This window comes from Falco rusticolus, chromosome 3, assembly GCF_015220075.1.
Source record: "Falco rusticolus isolate bFalRus1 chromosome 3, bFalRus1.pri, whole genome shotgun sequence".
Classification (NCBI taxonomy): domain Eukaryota; kingdom Metazoa; phylum Chordata; class Aves; order Falconiformes; family Falconidae; genus Falco; species Falco rusticolus.
In genome coordinates this window covers 117,684,440-117,712,200 of record NC_051189.1, presented here as the reverse complement: position 1 = coordinate 117,712,200, position 27,761 = coordinate 117,684,440, and the positions used below count along the sequence as shown (strand labels likewise).

The window sequence follows — 27,761 nt, the reverse complement described above, 5'->3', positions numbered from 1 at the left end:
CATATTCACATTGCTTTTATTTAGGTCTTCTGCCAACAGTTACAGGGTAACAGACACTTGGGACTGCAAAGTCAAAGTTGCAAGCAAAAGTCAGGACCAAGGCAAAAAAGAAAAAAAAAATCCACAAAAGCAATCAAATCAAATATAAATACAATGTTCTGTAGCTCTTTAATCATACTGTTTTCTTTAATAAAGAGGTGGTTATGATCTTACAGTATTTCCTTTTGGCCTAATCCAAGGATTTTGTTACTCTTTCCCAGTCTTAATTCCACGCATACAAAAAAAAAATTGATATTCAACCTTTAAAATATAAGCCATATTTTCTTAATAAAATAAGTTTTGTGCTGCTGCTTGTTTAGTAAGTACTGTACATCAACTGTTCACGTCTATTTAACAAATGGACCATACAGAGTTCAAGCTAAAGCAAAAAAACCCCCAAAAAACCACAAGAAAAATAACAACCCAAACAGAGCGTCTTGTAAACACCCTATGTACAGTTCAACACTTGCTCGTATAAAGGAGGTACGAAAGGGGCTAGAAACTGAACACAAAAGCACTGGAGTCCTGTAAATTTTTTTTCACAACTATTGAAGTGCAAATCACTCAGGCAAGATATGAATTTCACTTGTTTATTGCTGTCCTGCTGTCTGGCTTCCCTTCCTGAAAGAATCGCATTCTTTTACTTCACACTAATTTTCCAAGAAGAAAACCTTCCGCGAGGCAACGTTGAACGCTTGGGCTTCTTGACGCTAAGCCATCTGGTCGTACGTACGCTTGCTAATACCAGAACACCCCAGCCGCCCCTGGAAGCTCTGGGGAGAGGGCTGCTCTGCCCTCTCACCCCCCTTATGTTCAAGATATGAGAAAAAGGGAAACAAACAGCATTCAACAACTGACAGGTAAATGAAAAGTTACTCCTCTTCCCACAAAACTGCATGCACCTGGTGATGTTTCCAGTTGCAGAAGGAACACGTGCGCATGGAGAAGGCAGAGACTTGGGAGCCATTTGGGATGTCCCTGTGGGGGTTTGTGGCTAACTACAAATCCTGATATGTATCTGGGTTAACACCTATCCGCTATGGGTAGCAAAATGCACAGCACCTCAACATGCAGTTATTCGTTTGCATCTTGGACAAGAAAAGGGTAGAAACGCTGAATGCTGGAGCCGCGTAGAAGGTACAGTGCATAGTCCGTTATACAAAACATGCGGGTAACTCAAACCCCTTCTAAATTTCTTCAAAATGGAAATAGGGTTTAAAGGGCACAGCAGCTACTGAGTTTGGCTTTTTCATTTATTCAAAACCATGAAAACCCAACGCAGAGGGTGAAATAAGGGCAGAACATGATCTGCAAGTCAACAGCTGAGAGTTTCAGAAGCTGTGAAGCTTTTGTGTAGTTAAAATTGCTGTTAAAAGTAGGTGCTACATCAGCAAGTCTTCATTCATAGTTTTCTATGAACAGCCACCTTACAAATGAGTGCAAATCTTAAAGGTCCATTTTACATTTCAAGTCTCAAGGTTAAAAAAAACTGTTACAGAGCAACAAGCTGTTTCTGTAAATGCCCACACTATCTCTTTTCAAATGGTTAAAAATGGCACGTGCTATGCCATAGCTACTAAAAGACATTTCAGAATTCTAGACCCAACTAAAACACTAAACTAAAAACTAGAAACTAAAATACCTTTGCCCCTCGCTGCAGAACAGCAGCCAGGTGCTTTCTGTTGTAATGCTGGTGAACAAACTGATTTGCAGAGAGAACCTTGACCTCAACCCCAATTTTATTTCTAACGAGGGGCTTTCTAACACAAGTTGAGCGGGTACAGCCCCTCTGAGATCATTTTGCTTTCGATGAACACAAGCCAGAGTTCTGAGGATGAGATGGAGAGGTGCTGAATTTGTGTCACTATGCAGGCACTTGTGTATAGGAATGTAGGCTTCTCATGTTGACACTTAGTGTTGATGCATCCCCTACGCTCTAAAAGCCTTCCTAAGAGTTCACTACCCTACTGACCATGAATAGTTCCTGGTCTCCTCCCCGTCACCTTGTAAATATACAGCAGTGGAGGTTGACACAAGGTGCAAAGGAGAATATGAACCAAATACTGTAGTCTTGAGGAAAAATAGGACTGTGCTAAATGTAGGATCTTCACAAAACATGACATCAGTGGGCTCAGCGCTTAGTTTGCATAGCATATTGATGTCTTCATCTTTCACAAACACATTGCCCAAAAAGAAAACGGGTAGTGCGAATTCCCAGGGTTAGGACAGATCAATGGGCCAACGTGACCGATGTGGTTTTCATGAAGGCAAGGCAAGTTTAAACATCAGAAAGTACAAAACAAAAAAGGTGTGCTTCTATCCACGCGTACTGACAAGGGGCAGTGCTTGTGGTGCATCTGCCTTGGAAATGTGTTCACGTTTGGCAGTAAAATGATAACAGAGCTCTTCCCTTTAAGAGCTTGGTAGGAGTGTGCGCGTCGTTTTTTCTCTTGAAGGAAATGCGGTGCACACTTTCATATAAAAAAAAAGCCCAGATAATCTGCCCACATGATACTGGTAATGAGCTGCTACTACTGCCCCACTGTGCATGACGGTCATTCTGTGCAACAAAATGAGTGTGAAAGCAGTCGTTACGTTACTGTTGGGAAAAAGGCTTTTTTTCCCGTTACAAACCCAAATCAGCAGGAGTTTCCCCCATGACAATAAAAGGATTTCATCATTCTGACTAAGGAACAAATCTGGTGTGCTTTCAGAATAAAAAAAACCCTGTGCATGAGATCAGTGATACCATGACACGAAGAGCAGCAAAACCTAGCAGCAGAGAGGGTGGCAGTTTGGAGGTGCTGGAGTTGGGGTACACGGTACTTCGGAAAGCAGCTGACCCGGGCAGATATGTGCCGAATGCACATTGGAGACGGGTGCTGAGGAGCACCCGGCGCTGCATGGACTGCAATTGGTAACACTCATCGGACAGGAAACGTTAGAAATTTCTGGCGTGAGCCCACAGCCTCAGGAAGTGTGGTGATGTAAACTCTGAGAATGTTAATGACTTGTGTATTTTGGCAACAGACTCAGTATCATATAAAAATAATGTTTAGTAAAAAAATCCCGGTGTCCATCATAAAAATTCGAGGAGGGGGGAAGGGGAGAGAAGAAAGAAATCTATAGCGATTTCTGTCCTCATGGGATGAAGATGCCCCCATTTGTCAGAAAGTTTTAAATAACAAGTAGTACACTGGAAACAAAAATGGGTCAGCAGCCATTAAACGTGTCCTATATGAAAGTGCACATCTTTCAATGGAGTTTAACCACCATGAGGTCATGATCTAACAAAACTGCAACTGAGGACCATAGAAATTAACTCCTTCCGATGGAAATATGGACCACCATCAAGACAAGATTACTATTTTCCTTACAAGATTAAAAACATTGAAATTTTGCAGCATCATAGTAAGGCACTCACCCATGGAAAAGTCTGTGACTGTTGCTTCAAATGGCAGCAGCTAACTAGCTTTTAACACAAGGAAGACAGTTTTCAGTTCTGAGCTAAGTGCTAGGGTGCCTTACATTATATGGGGGGAATTATTCGGGGGTGGGGAACTGTTAGTGTTAGAATTCTCCTATAAACTAGTTGTTTTTCCCCTTAACCCATTAAAGCATCTCATACTCTAAAATATTAGTTTTATAAATCTAGTCTTCTGTTTTAAGGCTCTAAAAATCCCCTCCCCCCAACCCCCACAAAAAATACCTACCAGCGCCTGGTGGGCAACGGAGGACCACATCGGCCATTTCACAGTCAGGAGTCTATAGTATTGCATCTTAAAATGAAAACCTGCTTCCGCCTCCTGGGAGTTTTATCCCTTCCTTGAATGCCTTCATGTGTTTGGTCAGGTCAAAATTTTGCAAAGCCAGAAAAATTAAAAAAATAATCATCAGTCTCTTCCAATCCTACAAAGGTGTTGGATCTTTCTGTCCCGTGGTGCTGGTCTCCTGCCTCGAATCGACGCTGCCTGCCCTGCAGTGATTTCTCATTGGAAAAAAAACAAGGTGTCCCAATGCTTCCTTTTTTGTATGGCTCCTACAAATCTGAAAGCTTTCTTGAGTGAGGTAACAAAAGTTAGGCTTTCAAGCAAAGTACATGGTACGTAAAGTGTCCTGATGAACCTGCACAGCCTTCGCCAAGGCCTGGGGGTCTCTGCCGTTGCTCTGTCCAGATATATGGCTGCCCTCGCCGCTGAAAATCAAGGAAATCACTGCATAATTATTTTGTATTTCTCCCCACAGGAACACTGAGAAACCCCCTCGGAGATCAGAGTCCACCGAGCTCCGGCAGCACAGGAAGGCATCTCACCACAGCATACGGGGATGCTGCACGTGCCTGGCACTGCAGAGATTCCAGCACCTTGAAGTGGCTGGTTACGCTCGGACACCCCCGGGGTGCTCCTCCAGGCCCAGGACAAGCTCAGGATGGGATGTAACCCTCCTTTACCCGCAGTTCTCCCTAGGCTGGGACCTAAGAGGATGCGGCTACGTGCCTGTCTCCCCCCAAGCACTGCTGGGACATGGGCACTTTCACACATCAAGGCAGGGTGCTCATGCTCCTGCCCATCCCTGGGGTCTTCCCTCCTGGGGCCATGGGCAAAGCCCCCTCACCTGTCGTGCTCCTTGTCCACAAGATGGTACCGCGCTCTGAATGCTACCAGTCGGGCATAGTACGCTGGGGCCGGGATGGAGACCGAGCGGGTGCAGCGCACGTAAGTATGGCACAGCTGGTATGTGAGGATCTGCAGCTCATCCGCGGTGAACCGGTTGTCATCCCAGAGCACGTAGTAATGGGATGGCCGGCTCGTACCCTGGGAAGGAGAGGGGGCAGCGTGAGAGGTGGTGCCTCGCATCTGCATCACCTGTGCCCTGATCAAAACGACCCAGAAGACAGCCTGGGCAGGAGAGATGCCCATCCTTCCCTAATCTGAGAACCCCACACGTGCACAGGCACTGGAAGGCAGGAAAGCCCTTAGCACCGAGGTGCAAACCAGCATTAACGCTGCTGCCCTGTGCCCAGGAGCTGCTGGTGCTTCTGCGCTGCCACCCCGGCTCCCAACACTGCATCACGTATCGCACTGGCTCCCCACCGAACCGGGCCAGCTCCCTGCTGTCCTCGCAGGGGGAGAGGAAGCCAAAAAGCCTCCCTTGTGGAAGCAGCTGTAGATTACATGAGTGCAATTTTTTCAGTACTGTTTCTGACTAATCCTGGCTGCCTGAAGAAAGGCAGCTGCAAAGCAAGCCGCCTGCTCCAGGGATGGCTGGCCCCAGCTCTCCCACCCACAGCCAGACAACAGGTCTCTGCTGACTACCAGGCGCCCCAGCGAGCCCGGCCCACTCAGACACCAGCTGACAAGCTGCTGAATTGGCCAGTCTGAAGGAGGAAAATCTCATAGGAGAGATCCTTGGCTCCAGCAGAGAAATCGAGTACGTGCCACATAATGCAGCAGCAGTGCAGTCCTGGCACCTGCTTGCCAAACCACCGCAACGGCAGCTTGGATCGAACTGCCCACATCTCCGGTGCTGGAGGGGGGCTATGCCAGGGCCAGGTCAGATGCACAAGAGCACAATCTGCAACAACAGCCAAAGAAAACCAGCAGCATTACAACAGCCAGCTCTGCAGCACGGTACCTGAATGCCTGCATGACTGCACAGGTAGAAGTCGAACTCAAAGGGATGGGTGATATTTGTATCCACTGTTGTTCCTGCTGGGATGTTCCCGCTCTTCCCAATCTACAGGGAATAGAAAAAGAGATCCAAGCACTGTAGAGTTTGGTTAGTTCCAGCTGCCCAGAGCACCGCCCGTAACACACCTGGCCCTGCACCAGGGCCGCGGCGCAGGATGCCCATCTCAGCATCTCGGTTTGAGAGCAACATGCAAAGCCACTCCCCGAGTGCCCGTTAGCGGGGAACAGAAGCAGCTCATTCTGCTCTGCTCCTTGCCCCAACAGGCTCACTGGCATTTTCTGCAAGCACCAACACCAGGCATGACATGGAGATAGAGCAAACAGCACCAAGAGGAAAGCAGGCAGGGCAAGGGCTGGGCACTGGCACATCCTACTGCAGAAATAAGGATTAAGTGAGCAGAATTCCAGTGAACCCTGCAGAGTGTAAACTAGAGTCTCTGCCATGACAGACTGGGGCTTTTGCACCCTGACCAAAAACTGTCCTCAGTTCCCAAGATTAAATCTTCATGCTCTGGTAGAGCTAGAGTCCAGTTAGACTAGATCTAACCGCTGAATTTAGATCAAATCCACGAAAAGCTACAGCAATCAATGTTACTGCACAGCACACAGCTGTGAGCAAGCAAGGGCTTATTCATCCTGTCACGTCAGCGGCTACAGCTATCACCAAAACAACAGATGTTTTCAAGCTGACAGAGGCTATTTCAAAAGTCACCAGGATCATCAGCACCCGGTAACTCAAAATAACAGCAAACAGCTGTCTGGGTTTCTAGAAGCCTAATCTGCATGGACGCGGGAGTCAACGAAGAAGCACGTTTCATTCAAGAAAGAGCCTTCTGCTTGCTAGTGATGAGCTTTCCCCTCAGCAGAGTCAGCGCTGGCTCTTCCTAAGGACAAGGGATGAATCAGCCACCTCCAGCCCTGGCACCCCGCGGCGCTCACCCTCTCATTCTTGTCTGCACAGAAGAGACGGGTGTGATGTCTTTTCTGGACAACAATGTAGGTGATGCCAGGCTGGTAATCCTTTTCCAGTTTGATGCAGGCATCTCGGATCGCTAGGAGCTCATAGTGAAGGATCTGGAGAGAGAAGGGCACACAGCGTGAGGGGGGACACTGGCACTCTGGCCACCCCCGTGCACCCTTAGGGAACTCCATGGGAGCCAGCACAGCTCCGCTGGCTGATGGGTCCTCACCTGCGGGAGCTGCCCCTCAGGAACGCCGTCGCGGTAGAAGATGATCCTGGTGGGTTTGAAGCGGGTGGATTTGTAGAACTGGATGAGGAGCTCCCTCACCATGTAGGACAAGTCCTCAATGATTTCCTGGCGAGGACGCTGCACGCGCACCGTGGCACAGTACCGGCTGGGGTGGGCATCCATGCTGCCCACAACCTGCAGCGACAGAGCCAGGCCAGACCCATGTGTTACAACAGGAAGGACTGAGAGGATGTGGGACATTCCTGGCCTCTGCCTGCTTCCAACACCCACAGCTGGCAGCCAACAGAGCACCTGAGCTCACAGGTCAGATGGGACAGCAAATACCATACAGGCAACTAGCGCCCAAAAGGGACATCCCTGGTTGTGGTCACACCCTGGTTTCACACTGCCATGACCTTTGCAGCATCTATGGGAATTCCCAGTGAGACACTGAGTGATGTGGCTGTGCGGGCTGTGGTGGCTCCTCTGTCTCCGCTTTGCTCATCCTGCCCAACAGTAGAGGGGCAAGCAGAGAGCGGGGCTGCCCTTTCCACTTGCCTAAGTCCTTCTCCCTCCATCCCTCAACGAGAGTTTTTTGGCTTCCGCAAAGGACTGTGGGACCCCAAACCCTGCTCTGCTGGTTTTGCCATGGCAATGACAGCCCCCGGGGTACAAAACCCCACCTGCAGTTGCAATGCCACTGCTGTAACAGCTGCTACTGCGCTCTACATCACAGCCAACACCCAGGGAGCCCTGCAATCAGCCAGTCCTTACCCCTCCGACTGCGGCACGACTGCCCTGCCTGCCCCAGGCTGCCCAGAGACCCTCTGCCCAAAAGGTGACTGAACCAGGTCAAAGTTCACACAGAGCATCTGCCGGCATCACGTCCCTGCGCCTGCCCTCGCTCAGCCGCAGGCAGTGGAGCTGCCCCAGATGGCTGCGGTCTGTGCCACCAGTGTGGCCGCCTCCTGCGCACCCGGCAAAGCCGAGTCACTGTGTGACAGCCGTCGAGCAGGGAGCTCTCATCACAGCCGAGCACTCTGGAGGGGAGACCTCAAAGACATCAGGGCAAGGAGGCCGAGGGCAGCTGGGCTCAGCCGTGACGCGGGGCTAGGGGTACGGCATGAGTCACAGCTGCCAAAGTGGGTGCTGGCCCACGCTGCGAGACAAATGCCTGGCTGCTTCGCTGCACCACGGCTAGCAAGGACTTTGCTGTGCTGTCCACATACCCCCGAGCAGAGGGCAAGCACCGCAGACCCTACATCCTCAGCAGCATCAAGCCTGCTGCCCCAGCCCTCAGCATCGGTTTCACTTTTGTTTTGCAAATGGAGCTCTAGGGTCTGGGGTGCATCACCGGAGCTGATGTGTGCAACAGAAATGTTTCCTTTAGCTTCATTCACGGGCCCCCTTCTATTGTCTAATTAACAACACACCAAGGACAAGATCAAGGCCATCTACCCTCCTCCTCTGCCACAGCTTCAAAAAAGCTTTCAGAAAAATTAAGAAAAAACGCCCACAGTGGTCCTGCACAAAAAAACCAGAGATGTTTTCAGAGGGGAAGTGCTGCCGCCAGGAAACAGACTGTTCTGTCCCACCCACACCTACAGCAAACAGCCAAAAGCATTTCCCAACCCCTTCTAATTAAGAAAAAAAACCACTCCTCCAAAGATGCATTTGCATGCCAAGGAAAACCTGAGCTATGAGTCCTGGAAAGTGAAGAACTTAACAGGAAAATGCTGACGTGCTTAATTAAAACAGACGCTAAGAGAACCTGACACTCTCCTTTGCTGCAACGAGCACAGGACAACATCTTACAGCCTGATGAAGGGCGCGAGCTGCCACCCAGCCTCACTGGCACACAAGAGGCACTTCACTTGATGGATGCTCATTATTCACTTGAGGTGAAGGCAAATCCTCCCCAAAAGGCTCACAAGCAGCCCAGTCAGCCCAGCTCCCCCCCTTCTCCAAACCCCAGCTTTCTAGCCTGGGGAAGGCCCCAACCAGGGCTGTGCTGAAGGACTGGTATGCCCAGGGGTGGCTCCAGGGAGCACAGTGGCCGCATGGAGCTCCCCACATGCCCTGACAGCGCTCACGGGGCCCAGCACATCACGAGCCCCATCTGCTGGCAGCCACCAGCTCTCCCAGTGACTCCCCAAAACTGCAGCTCCTCTACGGAGAAGCAGGAGGGAATTGGGGAGCCACCTCCCCAAGAATGGCATCGAAATATCCAACAGGGCACGGGGCCACCCTGAAAAGTGTCACCGTGGGGACAGTAGTGACACAAGCCCTTTATGGACACACGAGCCCTGTTCCAGCTCCTACAGGGCTCTTGGCCACCAAGCCTGGCCCTGAACAGGGAACTTACAGCTGTTATGGAAGGTTTCTTCCCATCGCCTGCCGGGGGGTGAGTGACATCGGCCCCGAGGAAGATCACCGGCTGCTGAAAGACGGCAGAGCTGGTGGGAAAGAAAAGAGAAAGCAGCAGTCAGCATCTTGGGGCCACCTAAGGGTGATGCACAGCCCAACAGAGATGAGCAGATCACACAAAACATGTCTCAACCTCCAGTCTCTGGCCTGGGCTCATCAACTGCTCATTATCAGGCCAGACAGGCTGCAACCCCCCATTTCTACGAGCTACGCAAGGCCCCTCTTCCCCAGGTAAAGCTAAACAGGCAGCACCACCAGGGACCGGGGAAACAGGCCCCAAAAACGTGAGAGGCAGTGGCTGTACGAACCGCTGGTGAGGCACAAGGATGTTGTTGATCCCGCCAAGCTTGACGTTGATCTTGAGGCAGAGGTTGGAAAGGGTCTGCGGGGAGGTTTTCACCACGTTCTTGACCTGGACGCACTGCGTGGCCATTCCCAGGAGGGTGTCCCCAACACGCTTCACCTCAGCTGCGGGCAGAGGAAGCAGATGAACACACAGACAATCAGCAACGTGCTGCTTCCAGCAGCGTCCTCGGGAACAGGGAGAGAAAGCACCACAGAGGAGCAGAGCCAGCCCTGCTGAGCCAGAGCAAAGCCCTTCTCCTCTCCCCACTTGCCCCTGCCCCAGACGCACCATACACCGGTGTTTTCCCTGGCAGGATGACAATGATGAGCTGAAGCCCCGAATAGGTGTTCTTGAGGTGTCGAAACATGGGCTCCACACTGTCTGCACCCTGGGCGTATTTACAGAAGCAGGGCTGGCCTTGGATCGGCATCCCCGCGTCCTTGGAGATCTTGCGCAGCTGATCTGTAAAGTTCCTGTGCCCGGGAGGAGCAGCAGTGAGCCCTGAGCCCTTCTGCACAGCAACTCTGCCACGCACCCCGGCCACCGAGCGAGAAAAGACCCACGGCTGGAGGGCTACACCACAGGACAGAGATGGGGACAACACATCACCATGCCTGCAGCTTTACAGCAACCAGCAAGCACACAGCACAGGAACCACAAGGCCAACACGTGTTAGAGCTGAACTGTCCCCAATTTGCGCCCTCTTACCCAAGTACTGACTCTTCCTGAAGTGACGGAGCTGTGAGCCGTTCTCCATTAGAAAGCTGGAGAAGGAGGGAGCAGACCAGCTGCCTGGGACAGTTGATTTCCAGGTGATTTCCAAAGCTAACGTAAGCCTTCACTTACCAAACCGGACAAAGTGCTCAGCCACACTCTGGATTTTTGGATTACCAAGGATAAATTTGACGCAGTGACAACCAGAGGGAGCAAGGGGCTCCCAGCTCTGCCCCAAAGGGGTCACAGGAGTGCGGTGTCACTCTCACCTGCACCCAGCTACTGTGGATGTAGAGACACTGAGCTGCTCCAAACCATCCCAAACATTAACCATGCCAAACACCCAGAAGAGGCACACAAAATGCTTGGCTAAATGCATCCACTCTCAGTCACGAGACACCCAAGTCCCCAGCAGAATCCAAAACCAAGGTGACCATTTCCCTTAATCAAATAAAACTGTCCCCATTCTATGTCACTTTGCTACTGAAGCAGAGAATCTCTAAGCTACCAAAGCTTTTCAGAAAGCCTAAGACTTCTCTGTAACAAAAACCTGTGGCGAGTCAGGCTGCTTCCTACATGAATTACATATTTCAGGGAGAGTATTGGGGAAAATTTTAATTAAATATCCCTCACAACCCCATCTCTCCGAGGAGATTCAGCTCCGAAGAGCTCAATATAGCTTTAGGGCTGGAGTATCAGACTGTGATACTGCAGCTACCTGGTGCAAAGAGCAGATGAAGGGGAGTCTGACTGTCAGCTCACATGTGCTGGAGTGTTGATGTGCTCACTCCAACCTGCCAGGCTTTGCGATGGCTCAGGGGCTGTTTGCAGCCAGGATAAACAGTCAGGCATTCTGGGTAAACTAACAGAAACAAGACTGAACACCCAGTCTGAACTCAGATCAAATTTGTACCACGAGGAATTCAGCTGCGTGCAGATCCAGTGTTAGCAATGAAAGACATGCAGCCCCAGGCTGGGAGCAGCAGGGTGGCCGCACCACGAGCCACAGCTCCCCTGGCTCACCCCACTCGCGCGGGCTGCCCCCTTCCTTACTTCAGCACCTCCTCTCGACACTGCTTCTGCGGGGCAAAGCAAGCAATCGCCCAGACTTTGATCTCAATGCCGTTGTAGAACTGCTTCCCTCGCATGTCCCACACGCCTTGGTTGGGAGTTGCAATGGCCCGGTTCTGCAAGGCAAACAGACGGTCAGAGCGCTGCCGCATCCTGCCCGGCCCCACGCTGGCAGCCCCTGGGGAGCACCCACACGGCTGTGGTTGTGCCCCCCATCACAAAGCTGCACAGCCTCGCCAGAGCCAACTCTCTGCACTGCCAGGGTCTGCTGCGGCACTCAGCGACGGACAATTCGCAATCTCAGCTCCTCAACAGTGATGGAAAATTCACCTGAGCTGCCTCACCCTGAGCATCCCTCTCCCCTTCAGCAAACTTTTTTGTCACTGAATGACTCTTGGCTACAAGTTTTGGAACAGTTATACTGCCAAAAAAACCAAAAAACCCAAACCCAAGGCACTCTGATGAAAAATTTCCACCTTTTAACCTACAAACATGAAGGCAGCACAAGTTCTGTGCAGAAACAGTGTTTTTGGGTGTGAAAGCATCTCTCTGCACAACGTAGCTCCACACCCGGGCAGTGCAGCCCTGCTTACCCTGCCTCCGTACTGCAGGATAGGTGCTGGCAGGACCCTCCCCGTCACCTCCGTCATGTCATCTTTCACCTTGATCCCAAACTCCTGAATGTATGGATCCAGGTTGTAGCTGGCATTTTTCATCTGCAGAAGGAAGGAAGGGCCATGGGAGGGAGTGAGACCAACTGTTGCATCTCACACAGCTTCAGCTGACCAGGAAACACAGGCACATGAAGTCTTGTCCTCTACAGAGCTGCAGTCCTCTCCATAAGGCAAGGGCAAGTGGTTTAACACAAAGGGCCGAACCCTGTCCTCCAAGGTGACCCACGGGGGACCTGATTTTTGAACGCACTGACCAAATCAACCGAAAGCAGCACCTGCTCCTGAGATTTAAGCCTTCAACAGGAAGGTTCAGACTGGCAGGAGACTGTTATCAAGTCTCAGAAGGAATATCAGATGTCCCTGGCTACAAAAGCCCCGAGACATCCATTTGGGTAACAAGAGCACCATTAACCAGCTCCTGCCCAGCCAACTGGTGGAGCTGGGTTTGCTGTTCCGCTGGCTCACCCCAGGCTGACCCGTAGACAGAGTTCCTACACCACAGCCCCACGATACACAGTCCTCACGAACACCCAAAGCCGGAGTCAATTCTCTAATTTGTTTTCCTATTTTTAGTTCCAGCTCCCTTTGGGTCAGGTTCCATCAGCACGAGGACCTGATGCTGCACATGAGTTTTCAGTCACTTTGAGCTGGGCTGCTCTATGCAAATGTCCGTTACACAAATGCAGACAACTCTGACCAGGGACTCAGTAAGAAGACGGGGAATAAAACCAAGCTGTTAACCTCAGCAGCATCTTTGGAGGTCACAGCTCTCCAGTGTAGAGCAGCTGAGGAGTGGGACCCCAGCAAGGTTCATCACAGACACACTGCCATAACCCACCATCAGAGCTGCAGCCCCGACACTGCCCCTCCCAGGGACTCGTGCCACATACCAGGCGACTAATTTCCTCCTGCCTGTCTGGCGCAGACCTGGCTGTTGCTTTTATCATGGTTGACGTTTGATTGTCTGTGAGCTTCTTGATGCACCGCTGGCCTGCCACAATGTTACACACCTGCACAGGAGGGGAGAGACAGCAGCCAAGAGTCAGGGAGAGGTGAGACATGAGGAATCACAGCTGAGCTGCCCCACAGGCATGGCACTCAAGCCCTGCAGCTAGCCCCAGACGAGAGATGCCTAGCCTGCAGCTGGAGGAAAATGGCATTTTTACAGCATGGTCTCCTCCCTCACTTACTAGAAGCGGCCCTTGCCAGGTCAACATTGAGGCAACTAGTGCCCATGACACATTAGCTGCAGAATATTGTGATGCATCTGCCAGCAAAGACCACTTGCCTTTGCTTTGCAAGGTGCCCAAAAGCTGGAGTGCCCAGCAGTGCAGAGCCGACACTCACCTCCAAGGGCAGGTACGTGTGCTTCTGCTCCTGGCCAACCTGGAGACAGGGTAGGTGAGGATATTTCAGCTGCAGGTTGTATTTCTGCTTAAAGTACTGAGCCACTGTGCATTCCACTGTCTGACCACTCTCCAGCTGCAGGGGAAACCTGGCAGAGGCAGGACACGAAGGATGCACCTACTCAAAACAGACACTTCCAGACCTCAAGCACTACTTACTCTGGCTGGGAAGAGAGGGAACTGGCAGGCTCCCACTCCCAGCTACCATAAAAGAAAATAAAAGCACAACAGTGGTATTTTCAGAAATCGACTCAGGAATACTCTGACCCCAGCGTGGGACTGAGGTCCCTAAATAAAGCTCTCCCTCGCTAATCCAGCTAATCAGGGCAAATGTTTATTGCAGGACATGCCACGCATGCCACCATCAGGTACATAAATACAGCACACTGCTACTCAGGAGGACTTCTGTGCTTGGTGCCCTCCCTGGGAGCTGAGCTGAGCTCCAGGGAAAGGTTAGGTGGCCTCTCCTTGTACAGGGTGGTGGCTCTGGGACAGGCAGAGCGGGCGTGGGGGACAGGAGGGGTCTATCTCCCTTCAAAACCACAGGGGGGAAAAGAAAATCAAACTTCCCGGTGGTGAGGCTCAGGGGTGCCACGCCATCCACAGCCAGAGCGCACGATACCCAGCCTCACCCAGCACCAGCTGTTTCTGGCACCATAAAGAACGCCATGAAAACAAAGCATTGACCTGATATTCTTTATGGAGCCAAAATTAGACAGGAGAGCCAGCCTGAGCACCCTGGTGAGGCGTCACATTCCTCCTGCACCTGCCAAGCCCCAGGACTGGGATACAAGGATGCTGGAGCACCAGAGAAGCAGGGTGCACAAGGTGACAGGCACACAAACAGAGATACACTCGGGGATGGGGTTGTACAACAAGGAAACAGCTGTGGCAACGGAGGTGTCTCCACTTCGGTGCGTGCTCTGAAGCCTGACAACACCGGCCTGAGCAGGCACTGCTGGTTTGGTACCGGGCAAGAACAGGAAGGAGGGCTTTTCTGCCAGCATTTGGGTTTGTACAGCATGAGCCAAAACTTCTTGTTGTGTTCATTTTTTTTTCTTTTCCTTTTTTTTTTTTAACTGTCAGCAAAATTTCTAGAAACTTTGCAGAAACTTGGGGGGCAAACAGCCTGAAAAACATCCCCCCGCCTCCCCTCCAGCTCCACTCAGCGAGCACCCAGCAGAGAATACAAGCACAGCCCCTCCTGCCCCAGCACTGCCCCAACACACATGGGGAGGTCTGGGGGGTTTGCTTGCTCTCCCCCCTCTGCCTCAAAGTTTTGCTTCCAAGCCTCCTTGGGGGCAATTCCCACAGCAAACCCCACTGATGAACCCTGGAACATCCATGGGCTGTGGCATCTGACAGCTTGGTGCTGAGGCTACCTCTGCTGTCCCCTTCCCCTTCCTGGTGCTGCAGCCCCCAGGCTGTGGGGGGCTGTGGGGAGCAGGGCAGCACCCCGACACAGAGAGGGGCCCAGGCCCAGCCTGCTCCCAGGCACATGCGAATAATTTCAAGGCAGGGAATCGCTTTATCCCCTGACAAAGCTTCTGCTTTGGCAGTGTCTATTTTAAGAAAGAAGAAATACAAGCTCAGAGGTAAAAACTAGGACAATTCCTGGCATGTTAGCTCCCGCCCGCTGCAGCGCACCGCCTGCCAGACAAAGCATCCCCTGCACTCCCACCCTCCCCTGCATCCCGCTTGCCTTCATGCATGGCACAGAGCTGCCTTCATGCAAGGCACAGAGCTGCGTGAACTGCTGTGCCCAAAACCACTGCAGAGCCCCAAACACATCTCTTTTTGCCATCACAGGCTGGAGTTTCCCACCCAGCTCTCCCTAACGACACCAGCAGCTGTTAAAAAGGAGAACAGCTCAGATTTTTCCAAGGGCATCTTCCCACCCGCCTTACGTCTGGTGGCTGGCTGGCCGCCTGGTAACGTTACACACACGGTATTTCCTCTTCATCTGCCCGCAGTGGGTAACCTCGACTTTCAGACCTGATGCAAGACAGGGAGACACAGCAGAGTCACTGGTAAAGGTGGGAGCAATTCCCCTTAGCAAAACTTCCCCAGGACACCACCAACACCTTTCCTTAAGTAATTAACTGTTTGCAGAGCAGGTAATGCCTTGCGAAGTGCACGAAGGAGACAACGCTGCCCCAGGAGACATTTTAAGTGTGCAAGCTCTGTACCCCCACCTTGCTGCAGGGGCTGGGTGGGAGAGAAGCCACAGCCAGCGCCTGAGGCAGTGCCCGGCTGGGGATGGGTCCCCGGCACTCGCCGGGAGCTCTACCTTTGATCTCCTTGGTGAAACGCACTCTCTGCGAGTCTGTCAGGGGCTTCGGCTGCTCGTCGATGTTCCGGATGTCTAGCACCTCGCACATGAACTCAATTACAGGCTGGGCTTTGTAGAAGGCAGTAGCCGACACTGCGGGACAGATATGACAATGTGTCTCTGCTCTCTCCCAGCAGACAGACCTGGCCAAGAGCCAGCTGGATCCAGCCTCCCCAAACGCACCCAGCCCTACTGGTGCACTTCCCCAGCACGAAAAATACATCACCATCAATGTTGAGCATCATCTTCCACATGGCAGGCCTGACAGACTGGTGGAAACCGAACCAGACCTCCCTGCCGCCTCCCAGGGGGTGGTAGTAGCCTTCAGGAGGGGAGAAGAAGGAGCGACCCACAGGAGTGTACCTGCGAACCAGGGCAAACCACGTCAAACAGCACACACCAGCCCCACCAGCAGTGACCGAGAAGCACCCCCAGCCCCTCCGAGCCGTCACTTGCCCCCACCACTGCATCTCCCCATTTATTTTGCATCCACAGCAATGGCACTGAGCGGCATGGCAGGCGGGGCTGCCTCCTCCCGAAGACCACCAAGGCCAGTCCCAGTCACATCAGCCTGCCAAGGGCAGCCGGTTCCTTCCCTGGCACACTCCGTGCTCATGGCACAGCCCCTGCCACCCACCCATCGGGCCACCCACCCATCGGGCCACCCCTCGGTGCAGGTACCTCATGGAAGCCAGGTGCCTCATGGCAACATCCAGCGCCTGGACAGACTCCAGGGGAACAGGGATCTGCCCGCTGACCAAGGCCTCGTGCAGCATGCGCCAGCTCACAATGGCCATCCATTTGATAGAGACCTTAAATATCCTGTCCTTGCCTTCCCCTGGGATCGTCACCTCGAAGTCAACCTGGGTGCAGAAGGGAAGGGGAAGCAATCATGGCATCCCTGCTGACGCAAGGGGGAGGAGGTAATTTTCAGTTGGTCCTTCCCAGGCAGCAGGCAGGTCACGCTGCCTGCACTGGGCTTGCCACCCCCTCTTACCCGCTCATTTCCGATGGGTAAGGCCGTGACAGTGTAGATGTTCTTCTTCCCATCATAGACAGGCTTTCGTTCGCCAAAGATCTGCGGTTTGAAGTGCTGCACCATGTACTCCACAACTTCCCTATGCAGGTGAGCGCGGCAAGAAAGGGAGGCAGGGGGAGAGAAGGGTAAGGTGCGTTTTGCCAGTTTCTTTACAGCCTGACACCTCCTATGACCTGCCCGGTCCCCAGGCTCCCTACCTGGGGCACTTCTGAGTGAGCAGAGCAGAGCGCTCCGCGGGCAGGAGTGCCCCCAGACAAGCAGCCACATGCCTTGCCCCACAGCTCGGCACATCGGCTTTGGCAGAGTGTGTTTACAGGGCATGCAGGAATGCACACCCGCCAGAGCTGGCTGCGAACCCGCCGCGCGTGCCGGGAGGGTGAGAGGGAGCGACCCACTGCCTGCGGCCACCAAAAGCATGTGCAGCATCTGCTTGGCGACCTTCAGATGGCAGAGCTACCCAGGCTGCCAAGGCAGGAGGGGACAGGCAGTGAGCAGGACATCAAAAAGAAAAACAAAGAAAAGAAAAGTACGCCATGGCCCAAGGTCTGGGCTTGCTATTTTTAAATACAGGATTGCTGCCAAAATAGCACAGCTGCTTTGAAGAAGCAGGGGACTGTGCTGAGGTTCAGGACCTCCAAGGCTGTCAGGGCCAGGAACCAGCACTGCTGCACAAGCTGTGGGCTCCAGCCACCCACAGGCGCTGGACAGGGCTGTGACCCCTGCCACCGCGTCACCCTGATTGCTTCCACTGGTGAAGACAGAGCCAGGCACTTAGGGAGCCTCCACAAGGAAACTGGAAGCGGGGAACGAGTGCCAAAACCTCTAATACTTGCCTTACCTGTTGACTCTGCGTGGACATTTGTCAGGCTTGATATCCACTTCATAATGATACACATCAATCTTGGGAATGTCCACTTCAAAGTAGTTGGCCAAGAGCTTGATGGGCTTCCCAACGGTTCCTATCCCGGGCCGACGCGGCGCTTGAAATACCTGCTGCAAGGGTGGCAGGTATGCGCCTGCAGCTGCGGGGAGAGAAAATGGGTCAGGAGGGCCAGGAGAAACCCTGCGCCCAGACAGACAACGCAGCACTCTCCACCACTGCATCCCAAACTGGGTGGTCTCCCACTACTCACGCTCCTGGCAGTAGATGTTGGTGGCAGAATTCAGACCAGCACAGCTGAGAGCAGCTTCCCTGGCCACCATCCGGCAAGCACCGCCACCAGCCATGCTGTCAAAGGGCAGTGCCAAGCCCTCTGCTCTGCTGTGCCACCACCAGCTGTGCAGATGTCAAACCATCCACCAGCAGATAAAAACCTCTGCTTTGCCTCAGGGAAAGGAACTTACCCCGAGCCATGTGTGGCAGCAGTACGGATCTGGGAGAACAAGGGACTCCCACTACCCATCCCAGCCATGGGCGCACCTGTGTCCTGGCATACACAATATCCGTAACTCAATTCCCTGACCAGATGCAGGGACAGAAGGCTACATTCAGTTCTCCTGACACCAAAGGACAGGTTGTACCTCATGTCCACATTAAAAGCGTTTTGAAAGTGCCTGCTACACCGCCGCAAAGCTGCACTTCAAGTTCTGTTTCACACAAGCAATGTCGCAATAAGCAAACAACGAGAACAGCGGCAAGAAACTTTCCAGCCCTAGTTTTAAAAAGCAAGTAGAGCCCCGTATCCGTGCCAAGAGCTCGCCACGGGTCTGCAGCAGCAACCTTCACCTACAGCGTGTGGGAGACGTCAGCACACTGAATTAGTGAAGATACACTTAAGACCAAGGCCAGCCCTCCCAGGGCTGTGGTGTGTTTTTATTGCCCATTCCTTCCCCAGCTCCTGCAGGAGAAAACCCTCCGGCTGTGTCTCTCTGGGCACCCCCAGCATCCCATCCTGCAGAATGGTGTTTGCCGACCAGCAAGCACAGAGAGGGCCAAGCATCGCCTGCCCTGCTGCACGGCAGCGACGGCGACATCAAAGCCGACCCATGCTGTGCTCCAGCGCGCAGAGCGCTTTGTTGTAAGGGCAGCTCCAAAAATAGCCCAGGTCTGACAGCGCCGAGCAGGAGGCAGCACCGGACCTGCTGGGTCGCAGTGTGAGGAGAAACTGGATGCTGTTGCAAACCCTGAAGAAGAAAGCACCCATCCAACGCTGCCAGGGGGCTCTGCCATGAACAGGGCGGTCTCACCCAGTTCCATCTGTTGGTTGTGGCTGGTGGACACAGTACCCTTGCCTCCACGTATTTTTCCTACAAATACGTCACTCTCTAGTTTGTGGAACACCCAGGGTGGGTTTTAGCAGGGAAGGGGTTTGCAAGCACCCTCCACCCCTGTGCCAGGGCTGGGGGGTCCTGCCAGAGGGAGCTCAGCCAGGACACCCCAGAAGCACAGGCAGCCTTTGTCCCACCGACCAGCCCTGCCCCACTGATTTACAAGCCAGCGCCGGCACAATGGGGAGGATCTGCCTGGTGGGAGGAGGCGAGGGACCACGTCTGCTCTGAGGAGAGAAATATGGCCCCACCGAGACACCCGGGACTTCTGCCAGAGGCGAAGCGAGGGGCCAAGGAGCCAGCAGTGGCCCCCCCCACCCGCCTCCCTGCCAGCTCGCGTGGTGACAGCATCTGCCACCTCCAACGGGAGAGCAGCACCGGCTCCACCGGCACAGAGCTGCGGGTCTGTCCCTCTCCATGGGGATGCAATTCCCTGGATACTCCATCAGCAAGGACCTGCAGACACGTGCATTTTCCCCTCCATCCTGCAGCAAATTTTGACTCACTGCCGGAGGGAGGCCACAAGAAACAGGAAACACGTTATTGCATCTGCACTACACGATTATTTAACTGCTAGATTTCGCAGGATAACAGCTCGCTTTGGTTTTATACTGTTTATTAATGATTGTGTTTTAAACTCCAGGTCACAAGATAACTCAAGTCCCGGTATTTGAACTTACCTTTTACCCCTCCCCAATGTAATTCTCAACAGCTGTTCAGCAAAAAAAAAAAAAAAAAAGTCGGAGAGGAAGGCTAACTCCAGGGAAGTTGCCGATAAAACCCAGAGAAAATTAAAAACAGTTTGATGAAACCTCCTATGAATTATGGGAGGTAGTGAAAAAAACCAATTCCAAACCCCACTTCAAGCAGCATGGGCCCCAAACCTGTGAAGAGGGAAGTACGAGTTTTTCCACAAAGCCCATTATACAGACTTACTAATGAAGTTCCCGAGGTGCAGGGTTGGGAACCAGCGCAGGGCCACAGGACTGAGCTGCGCTCCTAAAATGACAGCACCCTTGGACACAAAGTTATCTTAAAATATTGCAGCAAATATTTGCTGCTCTCCGATGTGAGATCTGCCTTTCCTGCCCCATTCCCACTTTGCCTGCCGGCACCTATCCCAGTTTTGTATCTCCTATTTGTTTCTCAAACCCCGCAAGATCTCGGCCAGCTGGGCCGGGTGCAGGGAGCACAGCATGTGGATATTCAGAGCGTTCCATCTGGGTAGCCAACTGTCCAAGTCAGCCCCCAGACAGCGACCCGGCTCCAATTTAGGCTCCTGAACACATGGTGCTCTTAGCACCCTTTGCTCCCATCTACTTTCTTTTTAAATCTAAATTTCAATTCCAGGCTAAAAATATCAGAAGCAAAAAGAGAGAAGCGCAGCAAACTAAGCTTCAGATTTGCTTTTTACTTTTGCACCCCATCAATGCAACACTTTTCCTGCCGATGGACGGCCACCTAGCCACAGGACACCGGGGGGATGGAATGACCCTTGTGAGTGTCCAGGGGCTGAACTGCAGCATTGACTTTGCAAAGCCAACCTCTGCTCTTGCTCCTGGCCTGTGGCAGGAGCCCGGGAGCTCCACAACCTGCTGAGAGCCCCAAGCCTGGGGCTAAGCCAGCCCCAGCACCTCTGTGGACAAGGCAGCATAGGACTCAGAGCAGTCTGACGAGCAAGACTGGGATCTCTGAGGCCAACACGGGGCTCGGAGCCCTGCAGGCACTCACAGCTGCTCTGGGACAGGGTGACTGCGAGCACCCCCGTGACAAACGGCTGCGTTGTGCTCCAGGGGCAGCTTGTTTTAAGAAACTGATTTTCAGATGAGCTACTTGTGGTGTAATTCATGTCTCCACATGACAAACATATCTTGGCAATCGCCAGCTCCCTGGCTGCAAGTTGATGCATTTTTAAATCATGGTTCGCAATCAAAGAGGCATTTGCCAGCGCTGCTGGAGCCTCCGGTCCCTGCTCTGCCTTTCGAGCAAGAAACTGCGCAGCCCACTCACAAGACCTGCCGGAGGACAGCAGCTCCCCGCTGCCCTTCCTGCAACCACATCAAGGCCAGCACCTGCAGTTTCTCCTCTTCTGGACCTTCTCAACCCCGAGACAATCCTGGCAGCAGTGAGCGCGACAGAATCTCCACATGCCCATGGTGTCCCCACGGATGCCAGGGATGCAGGGCAGCAGCCACAGGTCATCAGCCGCCCGGCAGCGCTCAGTGCCAGAGAAGAGCTGAAGCCAGTTTGGGGCTGGCAGGAGGAGTGACCGAACAGTCCCACAGCCGTCATGCAACTGCACTGGCCAGGCCAGCCCGAAAATAACACTTTGCTGTACAAACCCTCTCACCAGAGGATCACCAGATACTTTATGAACAAAAAGCCTCGCAATTAGGATCATGAATCTCAGATGAAGGAGCCTGCCTCCAGCAACACTAAAGTTGGCTCAGGAGTTTCATGTGAGCCACGAGATATTGCAAATGCAAGGTAATATAAATGGGCAGCCTGGCTGGAGGGAGCAGCACCGTGATGGCAGGGAGATGCTCTGCAAAGACCAAGCAGGACACAAGACCAGCGTCAAGCATGGGGAAGTTCAGCCCTGGGCTGACTCCGAGGGTTTTACTTTGGCGACTGCAGACACACCATCCTTGAATGCGACGAGCCGGAGCAGCCACCCCAGCAGCCCAGCCCCAAGCTCGTGCTGCTCACCCGGAGCTCGCCCAGCAAAGTGAGGAGTGATAATTACTTTTCCTTTCTAAACTACCTCGAGATCCAAAGATTTTTAAAAAGCCATTATCTTCCAGTGCAAGTGCACAGCCTGGCACAGTGGTGCCTACCCAAGACACAGCTATTGCAGGGAGGGGGGACCAGGGGTGATGCTCAGCGCCCAATGGAAGCTGCAGCATCCAGCACCTCTGGCGTGCGAAACGGGCTCTTGCCTGGCCTTGGCTGCTTTGGCCCAGGTGGGAGAGACCCCGAAGCACTTTGGTGAACATGCAGGCTGGGCTCACCCCTTCCCATGCCATGTCCCTACCCCAGGGCGCTCACGGTCTCCCCCCCAGTTTGCCTAGGTGCAAATCTTGCCGAAAGCCACCCTCTGCCTGGCTTGGAGGACACCGTGCCAAGGAACTCGGGCAGTGCGACGTGGTATCTGCCAGCACCTGGTGCCTGCAGCCCCCAGCTGCAGCTCGGAGCAGCAGAGAAGGGGCCAGTGGCGAAACGTGCCAGTTCCCCTTCGGTAGAAGAAGCCTCGTTAAAAAGCGACCCAAACCACCCAGAGACAGGGGGGCTTCTGCATACCTCAACTCTCCATGGCGAAGCTGCACAAGCTCCCACTTTGTCATGTAAATGCAGGCGCCCGGGCCGGGGGCTGGAGGGCGAGTGTTGTTCCTGCAGCACAATGCGGCCAGTGAGCAGGATGAAATCCGCCTGCCATTATAAATTCAGCGGCCCGGGAGAAATCACAGACTTTCGCACACAAAAGCCGTGCCCTGGGGACGCGCTGGTGGCGGAAGCGTTGCCGCCATCACCACCATCCCTTCGCCAGGTGCGCGCGGAGCACCGGTGGGCAGAGATGTCAGCGAGGGCAGCGCTGCCAAGGGAGAAGTCCGTTTGGGGTAAGAAGCACTGGAATACGCTTTGTTTCTGTTATTTATTGTAACAGCTGGGGAACACGACCCACTGTCCAACAGCTGCCTGTGTCCCAGCAAAGCCGCCGGTGGGACGGCATGAAATTACCATGTCATTTAAATCCTCTCCAGCGCCACATTCAGCCGAGGGGCCGCGGGAACCAGGCCGAGACAAAAGGGAGTTTTATTGCGGCGGCGGCGGGTCTGCGATGGCCCCCTCCCCGCACACCCAGCCCCGCCAAAACACAGCCGGCAATCGGAGAGGAGCAAGCGGGGCTGTGGCATGCCAAATGCTGCTGGACACACGGCATGGTCCATCCTGATCCACCTGGGACCCAGAAACCCCCAGGGAAGTGAAAACCCCTCGTCAGCAGGCAAAGGAAGCAGCAGCACCAGCAGGAAAGGCAACTGCTGGCAGGGCGACCAGTCTCCAGGCTCAACATCTTCAAAACCGCCAGCTCTGAGCAGCGACCGACACCGTCCCACAGAGCCCAGACTTCAAAAAGCACCATCTCGTTTCTGCCAGCCCAGACATCCCCCCCCGCCGCCTGCTCCTTCCCAAGCTGCCATGAGCACAACCAGGTTCACGCAGCTGCAGGCGCTTTTTGGTTCAACACTAAACCGAGTTTAAGTGTATCGTGCCCACAGGGGGCAGAGGGCTCCAGCCGCAGCCATCGATACGCAGCACTAAGCCCGTCCTGTGCACCAGAGCCCGTCTTCTGAGGGAATGTCTGAGCTGCCCCAGCCCTGCTCCTGCCCCATGCTGTGGCGGCTGCATCCAAGAAATGAGCCAAAACAGGCTCTAATCTGGTTTACTACGGTATTTACTTCTGAAAGCAGTTCAGTTCTTTGTATCCTTGAGACCGAGTGCCAAGCGCTACAAAGGGCATCGTTGTGCCATGTCAAACCTCAGCTTTCCGCCTGGAAATCATGGGCAGTGAACTCTGTGTCAAGGTAAAAATTTGCCCTGCTGCCACCGAGGCCAGCGCCCCCACACCCCAGCACACACAGTCCCACTGTCCGCGTTGGGCCAGAGGTGAACCTGCAGATGATGCGACAGAGCAGAACAAACAGCAGCAAGAGCATCGCCGCCTCCACCACACCCACTCACAGGAGTCGCCAACCAGCTGCTTTGGCTCCAGGGAGAGCAGCACGGCAATGCCAGTGGCACAGAGGTGGCATGAGGCAACCTGCAAGGCTCTTGCTGAGCTGGCCCCAGCTGCCCAGTGGTTCCACATCCCCCTTTTCAGTGAGAAGCACCCGGCATTATGAGTGCCACCACTTTGCCAAACGCACCAGGTGGCTCATCCAGACTCCGTGTGACACCACATCACAAGCCTGGGGTCCCCGCAAGCGGTGCCTGGACTGGGTAAAGGCTGCTCCCGCTCCTGCCAGCCCCACAGGGTCTCACACTGTTCCCGCAGACTGTCCAAGCAGCAGCCAGGGATGCACAGAACTGGGAGCCACAGACAAAGGCAGCCCCCAGTGCCTGAGGGCACAGTACAAAGGCGACACCGGCTCCTCTCCATGTCCCACCACAGTCAGCCCCGTTTCACCACAGTCAGCCCCGTAGAGCTGCCAGCCAGGGGCTCCGAGTGAGGAGATTAAAACCCACGCGCAGCTCTGCCACACATCACCCTGCCCAAAGAGCAGCGCTTTTCTGCCTGATTTGGCTTCCTTTTAATGTCTGCCATCTTAATAACTTGTCTCTGTTTTGTTCTTCTCAGGGTTTAGAGAGAGGCTGCAGAAAGCGTTTAGAGATAAATCATACATGCCGTGTCTCCAGGCAAGGTGCTTCTCCCGGCTTTGTTTCTTGGTATAATCCTGTCCCAGAAACAGGCACATGCAATTTCATGTTTCCTGAAGATAAAGAGATCCAACAGACGGAACAGCTTTGGGGTTTTTGCAGGGTTTAGCACAGGAAGACAACGGTTAAGGTCAACAACGTTTAGGAAGTTTGCGAGGGATAAAGAAAACTAAAAGTTGGGGGGAAACCGAGTTTAATTTTTAAACCCACTGCACAGGCATGCCTCCCCAAGCAGTGCCTGCAGGTCAGAGGATGTCCCAGGTTCTCCCACTGCCTTTCCAGGCACCTTCATGTTGTGCACTTCCAGGTACACATGAAGTTTCTGCTTTATTACCCCAACGGGTCGCAGCCTGGCACTGTCAAGGCTCATATGTGAGGCTCAGCCCTATACCTGGGGACCGTCAGCAGGCAAAGCGGTGCCAAGGCAGGGCAGAATCCGCAGCGGTTTCTGCGACACAGGGTAAACATCTCCCCTGCACGCAGGGTGACGCGGGTGGGAGCATACATCCCCCAGCCAGATTTGAGGAGGAAAGGGGAAACTCCCAAAAGTACAGCCCCCCCCCGCCCCCCCCCAGGGACCCCTGTGCCATCAGTGGGACCGAAACGCAAACCCAGCACACCTAAGCGTGGCCCCATCCCATCCAAGAGATCGTTTTATAAAGCACCTGAACAGAATCAGGTACGACTGGTGGCAGCAGGGTGTAGGAGCGCCGGCAGCATTATCTGCATCGCCCAAGGCGGCAGCACTGCTATCGCCCCGAGGCGCCGGCAAAGCCCAAGCTGCGCCAAATCACGGCTTCCAGAGGCCAATAAATCAGCCCCAAACACAAAACGCCAGCAGCCAGAAGGTAACACAGACATCAAGAGATCTCCATGCCACACTTAAAATTAAATACTGTAAGAAAGGACCAAAGTTTGATTGTAAACACGCACCAGCTCCACGTTAAAATCTCACCACGCTGCTACATTATGGTGGGCAGCAAACTTGCCAGCCTGAGAGCCGTAGAAAGGCAGCAGTTCCCAGTCCCCACCACCCCCTGCCCTCCTCCTGCCTTATTTTAGGCACCAAAATCCTTCTGCGGCTTAGAGCAGCACAGGTTAGCGATGCTCACGCCCGGGCATGGCAGCGAGCGGCTGCCGACGCGACAGCCGGGCCAGTTTTGGGGAAGGGCTCTCCAAACCCCCGCAGAGCTGCCTGACACCAAGGGGCCCGGACCGAAAGCTCCGTCAGCTGCTTCTGCCTGCAGCCAGGGGTGCGAAGGCAGGGCTGGGGGGGCACGGGGTGACCCTGGGGCTCAGCCCCCGCGGCCCCTCGCCGGCAGCCGGCTGTGCGCTGCCCCGGCTCCGCGCATGCCCCGGCGCAGGGAGAAGAGCCGCTTCGTGCTGTCACGGCGCACAGCATCACCGGCTCTGTGCCAGCTCCCAGCCCGCACCCCGAAACACCACACCGGGGGACAGGGCCCTGCGCGGGGTGGATGGGGACATGGAGGGGACAGGGCGCTGGGGGGATCCGGGACCTGGGGGGGATGTGGGGGGACTGACAGGGAGCTGAGGGGGATCAGGGACCTGTGGGGAAACGGATGGGGACATGGGGGGGGGGGCAGAGAGCTGGGGGGACGGATGGGGAGCTGGGGGGGACGTACGGGGAGCTGCTGCAGCTGCTGCTCCGTGTGAAGCAGGCCCCTTGCGCAGGGCTCAGCACCGCTCCGGGGGCACCCCCTGCCCCCAGCCCCGTACCCCACTCCCACGGGTGCTGTGTCCCCCCCCACCATCGCCCCCTCTCCTGCTCCCTGCCCTCGCTCGGCTGCTGGCCCCCAGGCCCGCTGGGGCACAAGCCAGGCAGACAGGGGCGGCCCTGCAGCCCCCCCGCGCCCCCAGGCCCCCGCAGCAGCGCTCCCCGCAGCGCCCCATTGCACAGGCGTGTCCCCCCCCGCGCCCCCCTCACCCCGCAGCGGGGCTCCCCCCGCCGCAGCCCCCGCCACGCATCCCGCCGCTGCCCCCCGCACCCCCACGTTACAGCTCCCCCGGCCCGCATTGTGCAGCCCCCCGGCACTGCAACTCCCCTCAGCGCAGACCCCCCCCCGTTGCACACACACACCCGCACACACCCCCCTCCCGCTGCACACTCCTCACCCTCCGCTGCACGCTCCGCCGTTACACGCTCCTCACCCCCCCGGTGCGCAGCGCCCCGGCCCCTCCCCCGCCGCCGCTACCTGCTCCCGAGGGTCCCGCTTCCATCCCATCCACGCGGGCGCCGCTCCGAGCCGGGGGCCGCGCGCAGGGGCCGGGGCCGGGGCCGGGGCCGGGCGGGGCGGGGGCCGGTGCTGCACCGCCGCCCGCCGCAGCCGCCTCTGCCCGCGCCCCAGCGCGCACGCGCCGCCGCCGCCGCCCGGCCCCGCGCCCAACAAAGGCGGCGCCCGACGGCCCCGCCGCCATCTTGGGCCCGTGCGAGGCGGCGCGGCCGTGCCGGGGCCGCACCTGGAGGGCACCGGCGGGCAGCGGGAACAGGGCACCGGCAGCCGGGCACCGGCGCGAGGGGGGCGCCACCGGGTGGGGCCGGGGGTCGGGAGCGGCGCGGCGCCCGCTGCCCGCGCTCGGGCCTGCCCCGCACTCCACCGCCACAGAGGCCGTTTTGGGGTGTTTTCACCTGTTTTCGAGTCCTTCCCGCTGCCAGGCCGGGGGGGCAGCGATGGGCGGGCGGGGGCAGCTTCTGTGCGGCTCCTGAGGCGCTGTGGGCCGCGCCACCTGCACCCGGCGAAACTGGGCAGAAACCCTGGCTTTTCAGCTCATTTTGTGAAGTCCTTCCCTCCCAGGCGAGGGCCCACAGCAAAAACATGAACAAAAAGCCACGCTGGGGCCTGACAGTGCTCATAAAAAGGCCAAAGGCCTGGGCCATCCCCTCGGGCCGGCCATGTCCCCTCAGGTCCGTGCCCCGGGCAGCAGCGCATGAGGCAGCAGCACAAACCGGTGGGAACCGGACCCATCCCGCACCCACGTCAGGGGCAGGCACCGGCCTGGGCCCGGGGCTGTGCACAGGGCACCCGTGACAGCCACGGCCCTCCAACCACATTTACACCACTTTCAGAAGACTCGAGGATAAAGCCATTGTCCACCTTTAAGCTGCTTGGG

The 27,761-nt window shown here is 55.0% G+C and overlaps 1 protein-coding gene across 1 annotated transcript; it reads right to left on the bottom strand.

Moving 5' to 3' along the window:
* On the bottom strand, positions 1 to 26,965 carry LOC119143993 (protein argonaute-1). The gene is made up of 19 exons (XM_037378702.1): positions 26,846 to 26,965; positions 17,767 to 17,950; positions 16,887 to 17,007; positions 16,571 to 16,752; positions 16,116 to 16,252; positions 15,848 to 15,982; positions 15,465 to 15,552; positions 13,499 to 13,646; positions 13,042 to 13,161; positions 12,071 to 12,193; positions 11,460 to 11,593; positions 9,981 to 10,165; positions 9,655 to 9,814; positions 9,285 to 9,375; positions 6,920 to 7,114; positions 6,669 to 6,803; positions 5,674 to 5,775; positions 4,654 to 4,853; positions 1 to 4,234 (listed from the first exon to the last, which is right to left on the bottom strand). Exons 1-19 carry the CDS (start codon positions 26,868 to 26,870, stop codon positions 4,126 to 4,128), a joined length of 2,574 nt encoding a protein of 857 aa, XP_037234599.1. The 5' UTR covers positions 26,871 to 26,965; the 3' UTR covers positions 1 to 4,125.
* Positions 26,966 to 27,761: the final 796 nt, after the last annotated feature.